Source organism: Colobus angolensis, unplaced genomic scaffold, assembly GCF_000951035.1.
Source record: "Colobus angolensis palliatus isolate OR3802 unplaced genomic scaffold, Cang.pa_1.0 Scaffold193, whole genome shotgun sequence".
NCBI lineage: Eukaryota > Metazoa > Chordata > Mammalia > Primates > Cercopithecidae > Colobus > Colobus angolensis.
In genome coordinates, this window is record NW_012115077.1 from 975762 (window position 1) to 987417 (window position 11656).

Genomic DNA, 11656 nt, shown 5'->3' on the forward strand with positions numbered 1-11656 from the left:
GCACCAGTATTCCCAGCTATTTTAGAGGCTGAGACAGGAGGATTGCTTGAGCCCAGGAGTTCGAGGCTACAGTGAGCCATGATTGTGCCACTGGCACTCCAGCCCAGGTGACAGAGCACCCCAACTCAATAAATAAATAAGAAGTTAAGGCCTGGTTTGTCCTGTTGCTGCCAGCTCCTAGCTCCATCATCCAGTCTATACTACTTTTCTGCTCTCTTCAGCATATATCAAGAGAGTGATCGCACACCCATCCTTCCATAATATCAATTTCAAGCAAGCAGAAAAGATGATGGAGACCATGGACCAGGGTGATGTGATTATCCGACCAAGCAGCAAGGGCGAGAACCACCTGACAGTGACCTGGAAAGTCAGTGATGGCATCTACCAACACGTGGATGTGCGGGAGGAGGGCAAGGAAAATGCCTTCAGCCTGGGAGCCACTCTGTGGATCAACAGTGAGGTGAGAGCCAGTACCTGCCCTCCTCCCATCCCACTCCTGCTTTCAGAAAGGCGCCGTTCAGGGCACCTTCACCTGACATTAGTAACTCGGGTCATAGGTATTTTAGCTCTGCAGAGCAACAAAATGGGAGGTGGTTTGCAGAATGAGTCATTTGATATCAATTTTGTTTATTTTGTTCCCTCATTCCCTGTCCTCCAAATGTTAAAATAGTCTACCTAGAGGGAGCTGGTGGAGGAAGAGAAGAAAATACACATGTGTATGCACACACATATATCAAGTTTCTCTTTTCTGTTTTCAGTGAAGAGAAATCTGGTGAATTTTCCTCTTGTTCCCAAGCACTAGGGGAGAATCAAAGCCAGGATTTAAAGGACTTTATGCCCTGTGAGCTAATATATCTGGACATGACACAGATGGATAAATTGAGGGGACTTTGCTATGGAGTGAGGTTTCAGCAGGACTGAGAAGCCCATCCCCGGCCATGGTTTCTCTTCTGGATGGATTTGATGAAGGGCCAAGAGTCTCAGCTCTGGATATGACACATGAGGCCTTTACCTTCTTCCCACAGGAATTTGAAGATTTGGATGAGATTGTTGCTCGCTATGTCCAGCCCATGGCATCCTTCGCCCGGGACCTTCTAAACCACAAGTATTATCAGGACTGCAGCGGTGGGGACCGCAAGGTGAGCCCAGGTCTCTCTGAGGGATGACACTTTCCAGTCACTTAAGGATGTACGCTTTTCCCTTCAGTGTAGGGGACACTCAAGCGGTAAAGGAAGTGTACATCATGTGTGCACCAGACATTGTGTACCAAGCATGCTGCTATCCCAACCTCTCCCCCTCATTCTACCCCCAGAAATTAGAGGAGCTGCTCATCAAAACTAAGAAGGAGAAGCCCACCTTCATCCCTTATTTCATCTGTGCCTGCAAGGAACTGCCCGGCAAGTTCCTACTGGGATACCAACCCCGGGGTAAACCCAGGTGAGCACTAGTGCTGAGAAGGTGCTGCCACTGGGGTTCATAGGCAAGTTAGAAGGGAGGGAGAGGCCTGGCGCAGTGCCCTCTCTGGCTCTGCTGGACTGCCTTTCTCCTCTCATCTGTTTAGAACAGAGGTGGAGGTTGGAGGTGGGAAAAGAAGGTGATGATTTAGAGGCAAAAAGGCAAGGATTCACATAAGAAGGGCGCTTTCTTTAACACCGTGAGAAAGGAGTTCCATTCACCTCCTCTCCCTCCCACAGAGTGACAGGAGTCACCAGACACTCTTCACCTGATTGCAGAAACTGGGGGGGGCAGTACACTGGTCTCTCCTGTCCACCGCCTGCCTCACCCTCACCAGGGCTTGCATAAGTGGCTCACTGTTGCTGTAATGTGCTCACTCCACCTGCACTGAAACGGTGGTCAGGAGAGCCTGTCTCCTATTCTGCTCTGTCTCCTGCTCTGCCCCCTTCTGTGTGACTGATAGGCTGGCCTTCCTGAGGAATCCCAGCTAGAGGAATCTGAATCCCTCTAGCACTTACTCTGAACCTAGAGGACAAAGTCCAGTTTCCTTAGACCTGCCTCTTTATGTCTGTGATACAGACTGGTAATCACACTCACCTTCTCTGCCTAAGCCCTGCCCCCACCCTTCCATTGGCCTTTGGCCAAGGCCCTGTGCACTTCTGCTTTTATCCCTGTACTGGCTGCACCTGATGCACAGCTCAGGCTGTATTAGTAGGCGCTCAGTGGCCAGATGACAGGAAGCTCTAGACTCTGGACCATGTGCCATCTTGGGCGTATCTGGAATATTGTGCTCATTTCTTGAGAAGCCTGTTGACTCACCAGTGTGCTTCCAGAGGCCAGCAGCCAGGGCTAAGTGGGGCTAGAAACTGTGTCCTATGAGGAACAGTTGAGCAAACTGAGCGGGGTGGGGGGGAGGGCCTCTAACCAGGACCAGGTGCAGCATGATTGCTTCTGGAGAAAGGAGCTGATTCTCCTTGTGTGGCAGAATTAATAGAAGAGTTAGGAGGTAGGTGTCAGCCTAATAGAAATGAGAACTGTGTACTATGTAGCATTATCTGGTTGCCATTGATAGCTGGCCTTTATTGAGCACAACCCAGCTATAGGCATTGTGGAACGTGCTCTGTGCATTCTCATTTATCCTCACGCCCACCCCATAGGTTTAAGTGCTTTGGTCCTCGTTGGACAAATGAAGCAGAGATTCAAGTTTAGTAACTTGGTGCATTGTGTCATATGCGGTGAATGGCAGAGCTGAAACTAGCACTGGAACTAACCTAGAGCCCCTCTTAACTACTATCGGCTGCTCTCAGAAGTGTTGAACAAGGGCAGACTACCACCTTCCACAGCCACTGCAGAAAGATGCCTGTTTTGGGGGAGTTGCAATTTGCTGCTCTGGGAGGTCCCTTCCAACCCTGGCAGTATGGGACCTTGGTCTCACTTCACCGGCAGTATCTTGCCTTCATACTGCAGCCCAGTATGGTAGCACAGCCTCCAGCAAGCCTTCCTCCGGCAGCCTGTATGCTGCACACGGGGCCACCGACTCCTTGGCCTTGACTGTATTCTGCCATGTGCTGCTCACCTCCCTTCACAGTCTGGGGACTGGCTCCGTCATCTCTCCTTTCCCCTAGCACCCAGAATGGCTACTTCACATGGTGGGCATCTGTTCTGGTTGCTCTCTCATGGTGAGTCCCAAGTGGTTTCTGACGCATGTTTCCTTCTAAAATCCCAGGATAGAATATGTAACGGTGACTCCAGAGGGATTCCGGTACCGGGGCCAGATCTTCCCAACCGTGAATGGACTCTTTAGATGGTTTAAGGATCACTACCAGGATCCTGTGCCAGGTGAGTTCTGCTCTTCCTGACTTCAGGGGCCTGGCTGGAGGAACACCTAGGACCTGACTCAAGAGTAGTTCCAGCCTAGGGGACCAGGTGAGAAGTAGGCTGTCACTGCAGCTGTCTTACTCCTCCTGCAGCCTCCCAGCATCAGGAAGTTTATCCATCCACTGTGCCTATGCAGCTTCCCTTCCTCCCTCCACCTACTTCAGTGCCCCCTCCACCCCCTGAATTGGGAAACCAAAAATAGGTTTCTGGAGGGATGTAACTAAGTAACCACTTCCTGCAGGCATCACCCCTAGCAGCAGCAGCAGAACCCGGACACCTGCCTCTATCAATGCTACCCCGGCCAACATCAACCTTGCAGGTGAGGAGCTTGAGCCTGGGACTGGAGGTGGGCAGGGTGGAGCTAAAGGGACTTTCACCTCTAACATGCCCCTCCCCGCCTCTGTGTGCTTACAGATCTGACACGGGCGGTGAATGCCCTGCCTCAGAACATGACTTCACAGATGTTCAGTGCCATTGCTGCGGTGACAGGCCAAGGACAGAACCCTAATGCCACCCCAGCCCAGTGGGCCTCCAGCCAGTATGGCTATGGCGGCAGTGGAGGCGGCAGCAGTGCTTATCACGTATGTGACTTGGGGAGGAGGCTGCCTGTGCAGGGTGGGGCCCATAGACTGGCCTCTCACATTGCCCACAAGGGGCTTCACATGCACAGATGGGGCTGCCACAGCCTTAGTAACTGTCTCCAACAGATATTCCTTGTCCTCAGGCCCATTTGAAGGGGAAGAGAGTAAGAGAGGGCATAACGTTTCCACGGGCCTTTGGAATCTTTGGAACCCACAAGCCACTAGAAACTTGACGTGGTCAGGATCAGTGGGCACCACTGTGTGCTCGGTGCTGACCTGCAGACTTCCCACTGCTGGTCAGAAGCACACACTCGGTGGAGAATCATCTGGAAAGCTTTGCTGAGCCCACCCTTGCGCTTACCCAGAATTCACAGCAAGGCCAAACAAGCCCCACACCCATCCCTATTTAACTCTTCATGCCTCTCCAGGTATTCCCAACGCCAGCCCAGCAGCCAGTGGCCACACCACTAATGACCCCTAGCTACTCCTACACGACCCCAAGCCAGCCCATCACCACCCCTCAGTACCACCAGCTCCAGGCCAGCACCACCCCGCAGTCGGCCCAGGCCCAGCCCCAGCCCTCCTCCAGCTCCCGGCAACGGCAGCAGCAGCCAAAGTAAGTATCTGGATGGTGGCACAGTGCAGGTCAGTGGTAGGGGCAGGTGTTGTCAAGAGGCCGAGAGGCTTAGCGTAGGCAGGTGCTCTGGATCCTCTGAGGGCCCTGATCACATGATATGCCAGGAACACTTAGTTTCTGGGTGAAGACAGAAGAGGGCAGTGTGGCAGTCAGCTGCTGCTATATCTGCCTCACCCCAGCAGAGGGGCTACTGCCCGTAGGTATGAGGTTCCTTTCTGCAAGGGTACAGTGATTGGTGGGAAGACTTCCTTTTAGCAAAGTCCCAATCTCAATTTTTCTTCCCTTCCCAGGTCCAACAGCCATGCAGCCATCGACTGGGGGAAAATGGCAGAGCAGTGGCTGCAGGAAAAGGAGGCAGAACGGCGGAAACAGAAGCAGCGGCTGACACCTCGGCCTTCCCCCAGTCCCATGATCGAAAGCACCCCCATGTCCATTGCTGGCGATGCCACCCCACTCCTGGACGAGATGGATCGGTAGGGGGCCTGCTCCTCGGACTCTGGTTACCTCTGAGGCTGGGAAAGGCCTGGCCTCCTACTGCCTCCCTCCCTGCCCCTCCTTTTCTGTCCATAAAGTGACGTGAAGTGACGTTCTCTTTGGTGGTCAACCTGGATGGGTGACAGGCTGGATGGCCTTGTGAACTTGAGCTCAGTGTGTGCTAGGCAACAATTCTCCCACTCCAGACCCTCACCGACCACCTGGCCTGGGACCAGGCTGGGAGGGGAGTGTGGCAGGGAGGAGGAAGAGGAGGGCGAGAATGAGTAGAACAGTTTTGATTCTACTCCCTACAAGCCATTTTGAACTTCTGCCCTCACCAGACGCTGGGCTGTGACTGGGACACAAAACTCAGCACATGAGTCTCCCCTGGCTCTTGTGGGGAGAGGGATGCTATTTATTCAGTTTGGGGCAGGAGGGAGAGGAGGGAAAGTATTTCTGACCCTGATGCCAACAGCCGGGTGGCTGTCCAAGCAGGATTGCAGGGGACACAGGGAAGCAGCACTAACCTGCCCAGTCCCTGCCTGACTGCCCTTTCCCCACTGCTGCTGCCACCGCTTCCTGCCTGTCATTTGAATAAACAGTGTTTCTATTGAGCCCTTGCCAAAGCCTCTCTCTCCAACTCTCCAGCTCTTTGAGGGGTGGCTTTCAAAGCAGTGTTTGGAGCTCCAGGGACCCCCCTGACTTCCATCAGAGGCAAAGATTCATAGACTAGGCAGCTTCTGCATCAGACTGCCTGGGGCATATCCCTGCTCTGCTTACCAGCCCGGTGACCCTGTGCCAGCTCCTGCTGGCTTTCAACTGGCTTTCTTACCTGTAACATGGAGATAGTGAGACCTGCCTCATCAGCTGCTGTGAGGACCAAGGCAGCATGTGCAAGCTCCTTGGCCCAATGCCTGGTACCTCACAAATGTTACCCGGTATTATTACATTCACTCACTCACCCACAGCACAGCTGCCCCATCCCCCCACGCCTGCTGGTCTTCTCTGGCATATTCGAGAAAGGCCACAAGTACATCTGGGTTTCTCAACTTGAGCCTCTGCTGTTCGTCTCCTCCCTTTTCCCAGCTGGGCCTTGGTCTCTGGCAAACTCTCAGCAGTAAGGTGTTCCTGCCCCAGGATAGGGCCCCGCTCACCTACTCCCCTCCAACACACTGGCCCTGGCCTTTTGTCCCTGCTCCAGTACATTTTTTGTTCCGAATCTGCCATCCCTGTTTCTGCACAAAGGCTTCATCTCATAGCTCTGTGAGTCAGTGCTGGGAGAGAGGGGCCTCTGGCTCCCTTTCCTCTGCTTGGGGCTCAGCAGAGAAGTCAGAAAAGGCCACTGCTGCCTGGACGTGGCACACTCCCTCCCCTTGCTTTTCTTCATCAAGAGCTGGGGGAAGGGGCCGGCTCTGCCAGGAACTCAAAAGTCAGCTCCCTTCAGCATAAAAGGGCTACAAGGGAGGAGCTGGACCACCAGCTGGGAAGGTCAGTCTCTGGTGGTACCTCGAGCACCTTCTGCAGAGCCACTTAGAGGAGGGAAAGGCCAGGCACAGTGGCACAGAGTGGGTTAAAAAGTTCCATTTATTGGGGGTATCACTGCAGACAGTACTGCCTCTCCCAGAAGTGGGTTTCACATAGACCGAGAGTCTCTCCCAGGAGAGAGGGGAAGTCCTCCTTCCCACCCAGATGTACTCTTCCACCTTGTCCAAGGAGGTAGGAGGAAATAGGGCTGTGCCCCTTCCTTTCCCTCCCACCTGCCTTCCCATGGGCTTCCTTTGTGAAAGCTGGATTGCCTCTGAGAAACCCCCGCAGCCCTGAGCCCACCCCTTGCCCCGCAAGAAACAGCCAGGTTGGAGGGAGAGAACAGCAGCAGAGGGCCAGCCACAGGCTCGATGGCATTTATTCTGCACCCTGACCACCCTGGCCTCAACTGAGGTTGGGGTTTGATCCTGGAGATTTTCTCTTGTTTACCTTCCTGGCTTGTGAGGGCTTTGCCCCTGTCTTTTTGGCCTGAACTGTGTTCTCTCTCTTCCTGGGCGATGATGATTCCAGAATATCCTCACTGGACAGTTCCTCCTGCCCCCGGCCATTGTAACTGTCCTCGCTCTCCAGCTCTTCCCTGCTTTCTGGGCTGGACTCGGACATCCTGGCCAGCTGTCTTGGGCTTAATGATCGGCTCATGTCTGGCGGGGAAGGCTCCAATTTAACCGGGCTTTTCTTCTTAGTCAACTGGCCTTTCTTGGCTTTTTTTTTCAGCTTTGCCTTCTCATCCATCTCCTCCTCCTTGTCTCTCTCTTTTTCCTTTTTCTTCTTTACCTTCTTGATCACCTTGCTGCCCTGACCCTTCCCTGTGGGGCTCTCAGAGCGCCAGATGGTGATGGGCGCTGTGGAGTCAGGGGTACCAGTGGCCATGCTGGTGCCTAGGTCAGGGGAGGCGGTGGCAGGCCCCACCTGCGTTGGGATGGGGGGCTTGCTTTCCTGCTCCTCCGCTTCCTCTTCTTCATTTAGATCATCTGCCCCACACTCATGGTGGAGGGGATGGTGGATCACCGCCACAGAGACAGGTCTGTAGCTTTTGCACCTGGGAGGAGGGATGATGAGGGAAGTTTGACAGAATGGGGGGGCAGTGCCCTGTAGAGGCCCCTTCCCCATCAGCCCACCGGGGCTCGCTCACCAGCCATACCAGAATCGCTCCACATGCTGCTCCTCCGGTGTGAGCTCAAAGCAAGGGGACTCGATGACATGGGAGCAGGTTGGGCCCGCACCCCGGGAGCTGCTGCTGTCCTCTGAGCAGTCCTTCAGCCTGCCACACATGGGACTCTCAGCCCGGCTCCCATCACTCCCCCAGGGACGCAGAGCCAGAAACCTGAGGGACAGTGGGCTTCTGCTGGGCCTGTCCCAGGCCGCCAACAGACCTCCCCATTTCTCTTAGAGCAGAGCAACGTGTGCAGAGCTGGGACTGGGCTGGCAGCACCAATTCAAAGCTGAAGAGGCAAACCAAAGGTTGAAGGGGACACCACAATGAAAGTTGGGACCTGCTCTGCCATGGGTCCCCCAAGGGGGCGGGCCCTCACCTAGAATTACAGTTGCAGTGGTTGACAGAGTGTAGGTGCAGGCTGTGGCAGACACAGTCAGAGGCGAAGGGGTAGATGATGTGCCCAGTGCACTGCTTGTGTTTCCAGCAGCACTTGTCAGGCTCCTTGCAGTCACCTGAGGGGGCAGGGGTCTGGGTCATCAGCAGCAGCCGCAGACCTCTGGGTCTTCCCACAGCTCAAGCTAAAACCTCACCAAATTCACCTGCCACCACCAGCTGTCCCCACCCCAAGAAGTGTTTCTGCTTCAGTAGTAGTAACTTGGCCCCAGAGTAACCCCAGGTCCCAGCAAAATGTCTGGTTCCATGTCTGATCCGCAGGAGACCCTCACCAAGCCCCCTGCAGTCCTGTGATTCCCTGTTACTTCTGTCCTCTCCCTTCAGTGGGAGGCTTCCACTGGCTCCTGCCTGCCCTTCACCCAGCTACCCACAATGAGTGGTGGCCCTGCTCCACAAGGCACCTGGTAGGAGAAGGCCCTCCTGCCATGGCACCCCGGAGCCCCAGGAGCAGCAGAGCCGCAACATCCTCAGTTCCTACACCTGCCCTGGCCCGCTCTGATCTCTCACAGCCTGGCCAGGATCTAAGGCCCGCATCATGCTCCTTAGCTTCTGTCTCATCCTTCCCTCCCCACCTCCCCCTCCTCCCTTCTCCTTCAAGCCCCTTTTCTCCTCCCGCCGGACACCTTCTCACTCCCCTCCCTTCCCATGCCCGCTTCTTGATCCTTTCCCTGTTCTTCACGCAGCACCTTCCCACACTCTCCCCACTGCCTAGAGTGCCAGGCTTTTGAACGACCCACCCCCAGCCTAGGCACCCTTTTAGGCAGCACAGAGACCACATCCCCTTTCCCAGGGCACAGGAAGAAGCTGCTGGGGTGAGAATTTGGGGTTAGGGGAAAGCCCTGGAGAAAGGCCCCCACCTCTGTTGCTCAGCTCAATGCCAGTCCTGAAGACAGGAGAATTTCCCCAGTCTACCACCACTGCCTCACCTCTGACCCTGCCTAAGGCCCTGATCTACCACTGGCTGTCCCCTCTCAAAGGTAAGCCCATGAGGCAACTCTGCGCCTCTCACAGCCCAGAATCTCACTCACCAAGCAGAGGACAAGGGACCTTACCTCGGATTCCCCCACACCCCTAGGGGAGGGAGGGAGCCGGCACTGGCCTGGGGTGCTGTGGCTGGCTTACCCTCAAACAGGCCATGAAAGGGCCGGGCACGGTGGCTCAAGCCTGTAATCCCAGCACTTTGGGAGGCCGAGACAGGCGGATCACAAGGTCAGGAGATCGAGACCATCCTGGCTAACACGGTGAAACCCCGTCTCCACAAAAAAATACAAAAAACTAGCCGGGCGAGGTGGCAGGCGCCTGTAGTCCCAGCTACTTAGGAGGCTGAGGCAGGAGAATGGCATAAACCCAGGAGGCGGAGCTTGCGGTGAACTGAGATCCGGCCACTGCACTCCAGCCCGGGTGACAGAGCAAGACTCCGTCTCAAAAAAAAAAAAAAAAAAAAGGCCACGAGGACTGTGCCTTTGCCAGCGCCCACGAGGAGAGGAACTAGGGTGATACCTCATACTGGTCACCAGCCAGCAATGAGCCCAGGCTGTGGTGTGAGTCCAAGTGGCCTCACAGTGCAGCAGCTTGGCCTGAGGCTTACCCACATTTCTCCCTCCTTCCCTTTCCCACACAAAGCTGTGAAGTCCTGGGTCCTCACTACACCGCTGACCCATGGGTGATCTGTGTCTTTCTCCTCCCCTCTTGTACCCTTTATCCCCCGGGAAGATGAGGAAGGCATAGGTGTGTGGCAGGACCCTGAAACTTGACCACCACCTCGGTCTTCCTCAGCACTGCTGAGCTGGGACAAAGGGCAGCATAGTGGCAAATCGCCCTGAACTTGTAGTCAGGCCTGAGCCCAAGTCGTGGGTCTGTCACTTACTAGCTGGGTGGCCTAGGGCAAATTCCTTTACTTCTCTGAGCCTTTAGTTTCCTTATCCACAAAATGGGATGGTGGTCATACCTATTTTGCAGGGTTGTTGGGCGCACTCAATTCATATATGTCAAAGATACTTATGTGCCATAAAGTTCTATACAAATGAATGGGGTGATTGTGGCCTTGAGAAAGGGGTCCCCTCTGGCATCTGTAGGGGATGGGTTGAGGATGGGGCAGCTTAGGGACCAAACACTTCCCTCCCTCCCTGCTTCAGGACCAAGCTTCCACCAGGTATCAGCTTTCCCAGGTGAGGGGTGATGGGGACCCCCCTGGGTCAAAAGTCTCCTGGACCCACCTTCAGAGAAGGTAGACACATCAGTGCTGGACGCCACACCAGCCAGCAGATGTCCTCTCTCCCAGCTGGGTAACCTGTTTACATCTGAGAGAGCACAGAGTGGCAGTGGCGGCAGCAGCCCCCTCCCTGTGCCATTTATTCACCAAACATACCCCGAGAAGTTCCACATGTCAGGCCCCACTGCATCCTGGAGATGCAGAGATAAAACAACAGTCCCTGCTCTTGAGGGGTTGCGGGGTTGGAGGGGTGAGGGGGAGGGAAGAGGGACACAGGAGGTTCATGACAGTAGTGTGATACAGATGCTGACAGGGAAATGGTAGCACAGGACAAGGGCCACCTACCAGGACTGGAAAGGAGGACAGGGGACTATGGAAGACTTAGAAGGGGCATCACTAGAGTTAGAGTGATGAATAGGAGCCAGCCAGGGTTTAGGCAAGGAGGGACAGCTCCAGAAACTGTCCCAGGGTGTGTGGAGCCTGGACAGAGGATGACCCTGAGCAGACCTCCAACTGGGGTGGCAGCTCCCCATCAGCAGCCACAAGATAGAGTCTGCGCCTTTGCCTTTCCTTCCCACAACTAGCTTTGTCCCTTGAGGCACTGGACTTCAGGTCTGCTTAAGGAAGGGAAACTGATTGCTTGGCGTCTTCAGCAAGCCTTCAGTGGCACTTGGTCATCCTCCTACAAGTCTCTGATCAGCTCCTCCACTTGTTTTCCGCAGCACAGCAAATACTCAAAATTTGTTAAATGAACAAAAGAGTGAATGAATGACTTTAAGCACTTCCTGGAAACTCCTGCAACCACTGGTTCTCTCAGCAGATAATTTTACTGCCATTATCTGTGGACACTCCAACCCTCATCAACTTTGCTTGCCTGGGAAAGGGGTGTCCCTCCTTTCTCATGCCCAAAGCATCTATATTTTAGGTCCCAGCCAGAATTGACACCTTCTCCTTCTTTACTGGCTTCTTTTTTCCCCCCTTACAGGCTATAAACATCATAAAACAAAACACTCTGTCAATCCTGTTTCTCCTACCATTGCATATACCCCTTTCAATCCAAACTGATTCACTCATTCATTTAAAGGACATATGTTGGGTGGCTTCACTCAGCACTAGAAAAGAGGCCAAGTCCCTACCTTCAGTGAGCTCAGTGTCTCCACCTTTCTTCTCTTCCAGCCACCTGCAACATGGCAGCCATCCACCCCCCAATCTGAATAGCTTTGGCAAAGGCCACCAGCAGTTTCCCAGTAGCCAAACCCAGTGGG

At 54.4% G+C, this 11656-nt stretch overlaps 2 protein-coding genes across 8 annotated transcripts in view; one reads left to right on the plus strand and one right to left on the minus strand.

Moving 5' to 3' along the window:
* Positions 1 to 5639, plus strand: part of SUPT6H (suppressor of Ty 6 homolog (S. cerevisiae)) — a 54413-nt gene extending 48774 nt beyond the window's left edge. For both annotated transcript variants that reach the window (XM_011940790.1, XM_011940791.1), the window contains exons 30-37: positions 222 to 460; positions 1026 to 1139; positions 1313 to 1437; positions 3182 to 3294; positions 3575 to 3652; positions 3748 to 3914; positions 4343 to 4530; positions 4842 to 5639. In XM_011940790.1, the coding sequence (XP_011796180.1) occupies positions 222 to 460; positions 1026 to 1139; positions 1313 to 1437; positions 3182 to 3294; positions 3575 to 3652; positions 3748 to 3914; positions 4343 to 4530; positions 4842 to 5028 (1211 nt within the window). In that variant the 3' untranslated portion in view covers positions 5029 to 5639. The remainder of the gene's footprint in view (positions 1 to 221; positions 461 to 1025; positions 1140 to 1312; positions 1438 to 3181; positions 3295 to 3574; positions 3653 to 3747; positions 3915 to 4342; positions 4531 to 4841) is intronic.
* A 1271-nt stretch (positions 5640 to 6910) lies between these two features.
* The window catches only part of PROCA1 (protein interacting with cyclin A1), an 8431-nt gene continuing 3685 nt past the window's right edge, over positions 6911 to 11656 (minus strand). The window contains exons 2-6 of one of the 6 annotated variants that reach the window (XM_011940794.1): positions 10396 to 10487; positions 9938 to 9940; positions 8103 to 8238; positions 7703 to 7831; positions 6911 to 7609 (exon numbers count right to left, since the gene is read on the minus strand). In XM_011940794.1, the coding sequence (XP_011796184.1) occupies positions 6955 to 7609; positions 7703 to 7831; positions 8103 to 8238; positions 9938 to 9940; positions 10396 to 10487 (1015 nt within the window). In that variant the 3' untranslated portion in view covers positions 6911 to 6954. Of the gene's footprint in view, positions 7610 to 7702; positions 8013 to 8102; positions 8239 to 9937; positions 9941 to 10395; positions 10488 to 11527; positions 11561 to 11656 lie in introns of all 6 variants that reach the window. The other 5 variants (XM_011940797.1, XM_011940796.1, XM_011940793.1 and 2 more) reach the window with 5 other exon arrangements.